Raw genomic sequence first — 9,946 nt, forward strand, 5'->3', positions numbered from 1 at the left:
GAGGTTCTTGATACTTCTCCTGGCAATCTTGATTTCAGCTTGTGCTTCATCCAGCCTGGAATTTTGCATGATGTATTCTGCATGTAAGTTAAATAAGCAAGGTGACAACATACAGCCCAGATGTACTCCTTTCCCGATTTGGAACCAGTTTGTTGTTCCATGTCCAGTTCTCATTGTTTCTTCCTGACCTGCATACAGATTTCTCAGGCGGCAGGTCAGGTGGTCTGGTATTCCCATTTCTTCAAGAATTTTCCACAGTTTGTTGTGATACACACAACAAAGGCTTTGGCGTAGTCAGTAAAGCAGAAGTAGATGTTTTTCTGGAACTCTCTTGCTTTTTCGATGATGCAACAGATGTTGGCAATTTAATCTCTGGTTCCTCTGCCTTTTCTAAATCCTGCTTGAAATCTGGAAGTTCATGGTTCACATTCTGTTGAAGGCTCGCTTGGAGAATTTTGAGCATGACTTTGCTAGTGTGTGAGGTGAGTGCAATTGTGCAGTAGTTTGAACATTCTTTGGCATTGCCTTTCTTTGGGATTGGAATGAAAACTGACCTTTTCCAGTCCTGTGGCCACTGCTGTTTTCCACATTTGCTGACATATTTAGTGCAACACTTTCACATCATTATCTTTTAGGATTTGAAATGTCTCAACTGGAATTCCATCACCACCACTAGCTTTATTTGTAGTGATGAACAAAGGCCCAATTGACTTCATACTCCAGGGTGGGATGTCTGGCTCTCGGTGAGTGTGATCATACCATCGTAGTTATGTGGGTCATGATGATCTTTTTGTATAGTTCTTCTGTGTATTCTTGCCACCCGGTACCTGGCACAAAGCTAAATATTTGGTGAGTGAATGAATGAGTCCTGGATAAGATCTACCCAGCCGTGAGTCTGTCCTGAGGTTCCGATTCCACAGAACTCCTCACATTTTATATATATTTTATGACTGATAAAATGGGCTTTTCCTTCTTGATAGCGTGGATTCCTTCTCAATTTATCATTATTCTCTGAGGCAGATATTTTGAATTATCTGGCATTTCTCCTTTTTACATGACTTTGGCATCTAGTGGGTCACTTCAGTTCATAATTTTTACTGTCCTAAAACTGAGGTATATTTGCTACCTTCACTTATCTGCATTTCAGTTCAGACTTTTTTCCTATATTATCTTTTTAATGTGATGTATGATGTATGCACAAGAATGTGTGCAACACATAATCAATTATGATGTATAATCATACGCATACCTAGGACGCCACCACCTCCCAGAGAGAGAACCGAGGCTGTTCATTGCCTCTGCTCGGCTGCTCCTCCTGAGGCCACACCCTTGCCTCCACCTAAGGGGTAGTCAGTATCCTGAAATTTGGGTTTCTCACCCTCTTGCTTTGGTTTTCTTTTCAAATATAGGCCTATTGCATATATGTTGTTTAGTTGCTAAGTTGTGTCTGATTCTTTGTGACCCCATGGATTGTAGCCCACTAGGCTCCTCTGTCCGTGGGATTTTCCAGGCAAGAATACTGGAGTGGGTTGCCATTTCCTTCTCCAGGGGATCGTCATGACCCAGTGATCGAACTCGAGTCTCTGCATTAGCAGGTGGATTCTTTAACTCTTTGCCACTGAGCCACCAAGGAAAGCCCTGTTACATATATAGACAGTCTGAAAAATGCATTATGTAGATTTGTTATTGAGTAAACTTTATGAGAATAATTTCATACTTAATGAAGTCTGTAACTTGAATTTTTTATTCAACATTTATGCTTCTAAGATTCATCTATACTGTTGTGTGTGGCTCTGGTTCATTAATTTCACTAACTAATCTCATTGGTGAGCACAATGACATTACATTGTGTAATATACCACGATTTGTCTATTTGGTATTTGTTTGGATTGTCTCCAGGTTTTTTGCGTCTCAGATAAGGTTTCTATAATCCTTGTCTATGCCTGTCTCTTGGTCCACATGTGCAGAATTTCTCTAGGCCCTGTACCAAGGAGTGGACTTTCTGGGTAAAAGGATATGCAAGTGTTCAGTTTTAAAAGGTAATAACAAATTGATAGGGGCTTGAGAGGTACAAACTACCATGTATAAAATAAGCTGCCAAGATATATTGTATGGCACAGGGAAAGAGAGCAATTTTTTAATAACCAATATTAAATCACTTTATTGTACACCTGAAGCTAGTAGAATATTGTACATCAACCATATTTCAAAAAAAATAGATAATGCTGAATTATTTTTCAAAATGACCTACTTATACTCATGCCAGTAAAGTACAGAAGTTCCACTGATCCACATCCTTTCCAACACCTGACATTATAAGATCTATTAATTTTTCCCTTTTTAGATATAAAATTGTATGCTGTTTTTCCTTTTTCTGGCTTTATTGAGATATAACTGACATACAGCACTGTATAAGGTTAAGGTGTACAGCATAATGATTTGACTTATATACATAATCAAATGATTATCATAGTAAGTTCAGTGAACATCCATGATCTCATATAGATAGAAAATTAAAGAAATAGAAAAAAAGTTTTTTCTTGGGATGAGAACTCTTCAGATTTACTCCCTTACCAACTTTTATATATCATGTACTGCAGCATTAACTGTGTTTATTATGATGTGCATCACATACCTAGTACTTACTTTTGTTATAACTGGAAGTTTGTGCCGTTTGACTGCCTTCATCCAACTCTCATTTCCCCCACACCCCTGTATCTCTTTTAATTGTGATTTGTATTTCCCTAAAGAAAACATTTTGAGATTGTTTCATGTGCTTGTTGACCATTCACAATTCCATTTCGGTGAAGTGCCTGTTTGTTTTTTGCCCATTTTCCTGTTGGATTATTTGAGTTTTTCTTATTAAAGTTCTTCATATATCTTGGATCCAAATTCTTTACAGGTTGTATCATCAATATTTTCTCCCAGTGTGTAGCTTGCTTGCTTTCTGGTATCTTTATAAACAGAAGTTTTAATTGTAATGAAGTCAAGTTTATCCATGTTTTCTACTATATTAGAATTTTTAATCTTGTTTGGAAAACATCCAGTTATGCACTGAATTTATAAATATGTTCTTCTGTGCTTTCTTAAGATGCACATGAGATTCACTTTTGTGTGCTTCTGTGAAGTAGGGCTCCAATTTAATTTTTTCTGTATGGATAAGCAATTATCTTGTAAGAACATTTATTGAATTTGAAATATATTCACAGTATATATTGCTGTGAAAGGAAAACATAATATAACAAAATGTAGTATTTAGAAAACATAATACATATAGTAATTAGTTTATATACAAAATGTAAAAAAGAAAAACATGCACTAAAATAACAACAGTGATTATCTTTGGATGGTGGGTGGAATAATTGATGAGTTTTGTTTATTTTTTGTTCTCTTTCCTCTCCAAATTCTCTATATTGAGCATATGATTATAGGTTTTTTAAAAAATACAGTGGTGTCTATAGATAATAATATAGAGAAATCATTAGATGATAGAAAATCATGAATTGAAGTCTTTCACCTCAACTTTTCTTGTAAAGCTTCTTGCATTCCTGGAATAGGGTGGCTGGTGGTGAGGGGGTGAAGATGAAGGCAGGGGCAAGGGAGTGTTGTGGATTATGCAGAAAAACTCAGTACAGGTGAAAAGGGATTAAATTCTGAAATCTGCTGAGTCTTCCATTAGTACAGTTTCTCTTCCCTGAGTTCTTTACTGGCATGTAAAGCTCTTTGGAAAATAAGATTCAGATTACTTATATGTATCATTGGTGATATAATTTTTTTTTTGGCCCAACAGCAAATAATGAAAAGACTTATAAAGCGATATGTTTTGAAAGCACAAGTAGACAAAGAAAATGATGAAGTTAATGAAGGTAAGCATCTTCAACTTAAAAAACATCCTTTTACAACTAATTTAATGAACAGTGGAAAGCTTCATATTGAAGGATACTTTTAAAAATCCAGTCTCGGTTAACTGAGTTCTTCCAGGATTGACAGGAAAATCTTATGTTGCATTTCTAAGCTCTATCTTTTAAAATAAACAGTTATTTAAAATGTCAGCCAGAGACAGTTTATCACTGCAGAGTGCTCTAACTGATTCTTAGAGTGTAAAGTGTGTCATCTTTCTGGGAGTTTTTATTCCCTGTAACATAAGTAGTCTGTAGTTTCAGTTCTGTGTCAGTGAGCTGAGTGTTAACATTTTTCCAGTGATGCAGGTAAAGTAAGAGTTAGCTCAAACATTTTTGCAGAAAAATTTTTACTTGTTGTCCAGAAAGACATCTGTAACCCATTTTTGTCATATGGTATTTCTCTTTTGCTTTTCACTTTTCCTCTTGGCACCTTATTTAAACGTACCTATTTTCCAGGCATATCCTAGGCAGCACATCTGTCTGGACTATAAAACCTTTCATCAAGTGCTAGGATGTAAGCCAAAGCACAGGTCCATGGTTGGAAAGAAATCAGTCAGGGAAAAATAAGTTGCCCTAAAAATGGCAACTACAGGGAATTCCCTGGTGGTTCCGTGTTTGGGACTTCTTGCTTCCCCTGCAGAGGGCAAGTGTTCCAATCCTAGTTGAGGAACTAAGATCCTGCATGCCTTCCAGCACAGCCAAAAATTAAAAAAAAAAAAAAATTAATGAAAGCTACAGTTTTCAACACCAATGAGATGCTATGAGATCTATCTACACTTTTAAGAAAGGACTAAACTAAACTGTTGATGAACTCTGAAGCCATTACTTGATTAATGTAAGAAATCCCTTGCAAATCTGAGTTAATACCATATGTGTTTGTAGCACAGAAATCGAAGAATGTATGTTTGGGAATCAGCAAAAAAATCAAATCATGGTCACCAGAAACAGTCTCAGAGACAGAATTGAAATTGAGTTTTAGTTTAGAAAGCAGAAACCTTATCAGTTGTGCGATGATCTCCCTGGAAACAAAAAAATTAAGTGAAGTGGGGAACTGGGCCACCACGACAACTTCAGAAAAAAGGAGCCACCTTCTAAGTCCTTTTACACAAAAGGGGGAGATGAATTGATGAGAATTAATGAATTAAAGAGAATTTAGAGTTTTGGACAAAGTTCTAACTAAAAGAGTATATCATATAATGTAACCTCCTCATTTAATAAATGTGTTTCCCGTTTTGGTAAATACAGCACTTGGTACGTAGGCTTCCCATAACTGAAAAACAAGGAAGAAGGATATGGTAGTAGGGAGGCAAGAGGAAGCTCACTGGCTTATGGTCCACATATGATAGTAAGTGGTGTGAGAATCCATTTCTTCCATGGAAGCCTTTTGATTTCAAATTTGATCAGTTTATTTCCTCTCTGTTGCCATATGTGAAAGGAAAAGCACCTCCACTTTTTTTTTGCATGAAGAGAATCAATAACTTTTGTGTGTATTCTTGAAGAAGAGTTAGTATCCCTTAAAATAAAAGGTTCTGTCTTTTACATATAATCAAAGAACATGGATTATACTTTAAAACATCATAAAGATACCAGGAAATATCATGAAAGATATATTTTAAATGTGATTCTATTATAAAATGCTGCTAAAGTACCAGTGATTTGAAGAATCATTTCTTGGATTCAAGATAAGTTCATGCCCCAAAGGTTACTTTTCAAGGTCAGTGACTTATCTACATTTCAGTTCTTTGCAAGAGAATCCAGTTTTTAATTGTAATCTACACATTCTCAAAGTATTGCCAAGCTAAACTATGGGAATAGTTGTGTTTTAATAGCCAGAAGTTTCCTGTAGTCTTCTGTGTATGTAAACCTGGCCAGTAGTATCACATCTAAGCTTCTTAATTCCACCATTGCTTGTTATTTCCTTGTATTAAATACATCATTGCCTGTGCCACACAAACTGTGTCCTTGACTCCATAGTCATTGCCATTGGCTTCCCTAAGAAAAACACTCTTTTTTCTTCCTTTCCCTTACTTCAAATTTGACCTCAAATATACTGCTTCCGTGTGAGTATTTTCCTGTTAAATAGATTGATTCATTTTTAGTAATGTTTCACTTTAATAGAATTCCATTCTAGCCTAGCCATGGGAGATGATCTATAAAGGTGTCAACTCTTATGGCTCAGGGAACCAGAGGAACTCCCTGAAGACAGAAAGGAGATACCCTGATTATAGATTACATCCTGATTATAGATTACTAGTTAACAGATAAATCTGCTACCTGGGAAGCCCCAACAGATAAATCACCCTGTGTTAAAAATTGGTTGAACCAGGACAATACTTTAGTTGACTTTTACTTTTAAAACACAGTTGGATTACTGTTATAGCTTTTCCCAAAGTCAGTGCATATTTAAAGGTAAAGCATTTCTTAAACATTTTATTTTAATTTTTATTGGAGGCTAATTATTTTACAATATTATATTGGTTGGTTTTGCCATACATTGACATGAATCCGCCCTGGGTGTACATGAGTTTCTTAAACATTTTAAAGGAAAAAAGTCCAAAATAACTATGTTGGAGACATTATGAGACGAATGTATTCATGTATGAATTTCACTCTTTGTTTTTTTTCTAAATCCAAATAGTGGAGACATTATGAGACGAATGTATTCATGTATGAATTTCACTCTGTTTTTTTTCTAAATCCAAATAGCAAATGACCAATCATATGTTTTTTTAATACAAATGCTATAGGTGAATTGAAGGAAATCAAGCAAGATATCTCCAGCCTTCGTTATGAACTTTTGGAGGACAAGAGCCAAGCCACTGAGGAATTAGCCATTCTAATTCATAAGCTCAGTGAGAAACTGAGCCCCAGCGTGCTGAGATGTGAATGAGTCTGTAACCTGGAATTATGGCTTTGACTATAGCACAACTGTGGGCAATAATATTTCTTAGTATGAAATACTTGAAAAACTATGGTGTAAATTTTTAGTATTAACTACCTTTATCATGTGAATCTTTAAAAGTTAGGTCTTAATGATTTTACTGTTTTATCACATGAAAATGGTCTTTGTTTTAATTGTTTGCCTTGACATTACAGTGATATGCCCTTGTATTTAAAGGCCCCAAATTAACTACATTGCTGACATTTTTTGTCCATTTTAGAATAAACTCTGTCTTTGCACTACCTGTTTGCCTCCAAGAGACTGTAAGCTCCTTGGGGACAGGGACCATGTCCTATTCATCTTCATGTCTCCAGCATCTAGTACAGAGCCTGGTACATAGAAGGTGCTCAATAAATGTTGTCAAAACCAACTGAACTGCCAACAAAATACAAATAAAAGTTAAAAGGCCGTCACTATGTAGCATACCTTCCCTTGTCCAAATGTTGAAGAGATTTTGTTTTTTTTTGGAGAAAAGAAACTGAAAAAATTTTACAAACAGCTATGACTTGGTCATATTTTCTCAGATCTTTGGCATCACTGATACTCCTAGAACCTTTGAACCCTGAAGAATTTCATAATGAAATGGGTTAATAGAAAACATAATTGCATTGCATATTTGTTTCATAGAATTGTTCAAAGCAACACATTAAAGGTTTTTCTTAAGTATATACTATACTGTTTGCTTATTGTCTTAGATTTTCATTTGTTGTTTTTCAGTAATGTGAATTTAGTCAGCAGAGTGGTGAATTTTTTTTAAAGTTGGGGGTTATTTGGGGCTGTTAGTTATAACATCCTAATTCCTGGCTGTGGTGATTTAATGCTAAATAAGTTATCAACAACTGACTTTGTATCTTGCCTGTTGGCTCCACTCTGAGTTTCGGAGGATATGCTATGGGAAGAAATGGAGCAATGGCCGTGTACCTGAAGAGGCATGGCCAAGAATCACCAGGTGTGTTTCATTTCCCTTTGAGGCATCGCTTACCATTATTGCTTACGCTGATTGACATGTTTTTCTTTTAAATCAAGGCATTTCAATTGCACTTGCTACACTGAATGGGCTGTGATATATCTGTATCTGACTTAGTATATAAGTGGGCTGAACATTGGTAATACTGAGGCCTCTTGACTACTAGTAAATGGGATACAGGTTGGTAAGCTCCCTCATCTCTTCATAGACAAGAAAATACTCAACGTTTTTTTGGTTTTTTTTTAACCAGCTAGATTTAAATCTCTCATTACTGTCCTGATTCTCTTCCATCTGTTCCTATCAAATCATACCAGAATACAAATTATGGTCGTAGCTCAAAGATTGTTTTATAGGTTCTAAAAGCCAAATAAATATATAATATTTTAACAGTCACTACATCACACAGGAAGTCTTTCTAGATGTGAAGACAAAAATGAACATTATACGGAACTACATAAAGCTCTTTAAAGATTATTTTTTAATTTCTAATTTTGGAGACTTAATTAAAGAAAAGAACTTTATACACTTTTGCTACTGTTGTAGGATATTTCATTAACTTTTGTGCTATGCTAATAGTATTTTGTCTTAAACATTTTTAAAGCTTTATGTATTTTATGTTATGCCTCAGATCTGAATAAAATACTTATTTTTTTCATTGCTATATGTTACTATACTTTATATGAAAACAGTAAAGATACCAAATTTCCATTGTAGGCAACACTTTCAGTCTTACATATAGAATTGTTTAGAATTCCAAGTGTGAGTATTTTTGAATACAGTTATAGAGTGGAATATTAAGTAATGTTTTTTACTGAGAGTAGAAAGACGTTGAATGTAAAAGTGTCAAGTTCAGCTAGTTTAGGATTCTTAGAGTCTCGAGTGAAGATGAAAGCCATGTAATCTATGCCACGTGAGTCCATACATCTAATATTTTAGTCCATGCCTTTTGCAATTCTAGAACTCTCAATATAGGTTGTTTTTCCTTTATTTACTCTGTCTCTGTAAAACTAGCATTTTTTCAGTGTTTAGGAATTAATTTATTCAATCAGTATTTATTGCATGTTAATAGGTGTTTAATAATGTTTAAGGGGAAAAAAGTGTAAATAGCAGACAAAAATCCCCATCCTCCTGGTGTTTATATTATAGATTAATCACAGTCTAACATGAAAATAATATGTAACAAGCATTTATGTCATACAGAAGCAAAAGTGTCTGTGTTGGTGGTCTGTTACCTTTGGGTCTCTTCTTGGGTCATCTTCCCAGGGGTTCTGATCCCAGCATCGTGTGTAAAATTAGTATGTTATTGATATTTCACATTTTTTCTCTCTTTCTTGGTGAGAGTCAAGAGAAGGATGTGATGCCAAGGCATGGTTCAGTTCAGTTCAGTTGAGTCGCTCAGTCGTGTCTGACTGTCTGCGACCCCATGAATCACAGCACGCCAGGCCTCCCGGTCCATCACCAACTCCTGGAGTTCACTCAAACTCATGTCCACAGAGTCATTGATGCCATCCAGCCATCTCATTCTCTGTAGTCCCCTTCTCCTCCCGCCCCCAACCTTTCCCAGCATCAGAGTCTTTTCCAGTGAGTCAACTCGTCACGTGAGGTGGCCAAAGTATTGCAGTTTCAGCTTCAGCATCAGTCCTTCCACTGAACACCCAGGATTGATCTCCTTTAGAATGGACTGGTTGGATCTCCTTGCAGTCCAAGGGACTCTCAAGAGTCTTCTCCAGCACCACAGTTCAAAAGCATCAATTCTTCGGTGATCAGCTTTCTTCACAGTCCAACTCTCACATCCATACATGACCACGGGAAAAACCATAGCCTTGACTAGACGGACCTTGGTTGGCAAAGTAACGTCTCTGCTTTTTAATATACTATCAAGGTTGGTCATAACTTTCCTTCCAAGGAGTAAGCGTCTTTTAATTTCATGGCTGCAATCAGCATCTGCAGTGATTTTGGAGCCCAAAAAAATAAAGTCTGACACTGTTTCCACTGTTTTTCCATCTATTTCCCGTGAAGTGATGGGACCAGATGCCATGATCTTTGTTTTCTGAATATTGAGCTTCAAGCCAACCTTTTCACTCTCCTCTTTCACTTTCCTCAAGAGGCTTTTTAGTTCCTCTTCACTTTCTGCCA

General features: G+C 36.0%; 1 protein-coding gene across 4 annotated transcripts in view; it reads left to right on the forward strand.

The window, feature by feature from the left end:
* The window catches only part of TRPC3 (transient receptor potential cation channel subfamily C member 3), a 71,751-nt gene extending 64,441 nt beyond the window's left edge, over positions 1-7,310 (forward strand). For all 4 annotated transcript variants that reach the window (XM_055405336.2, XM_055405337.2, XM_055405340.2 and 1 more), the window contains 2 exons: positions 3,791-3,866; positions 6,650-7,310. In XM_055405336.2, the coding sequence (XP_055261311.2) occupies positions 3,791-3,866; positions 6,650-6,792 (219 nt within the window). In that variant the 3' untranslated portion in view covers positions 6,793-7,310. The remainder of the gene's footprint in view (positions 1-3,790; positions 3,867-6,649) is intronic.
* Positions 7,311-9,946: the final 2,636 nt, after the last annotated feature.

This window comes from Moschus berezovskii, chromosome 19 (genome assembly GCF_049115385.1).
Source record: "Moschus berezovskii isolate FMDL1 chromosome 19, NW_MosBer_1.0, whole genome shotgun sequence".
Lineage (NCBI taxonomy): Eukaryota > Metazoa > Chordata > Mammalia > Artiodactyla > Moschidae > Moschus > Moschus berezovskii.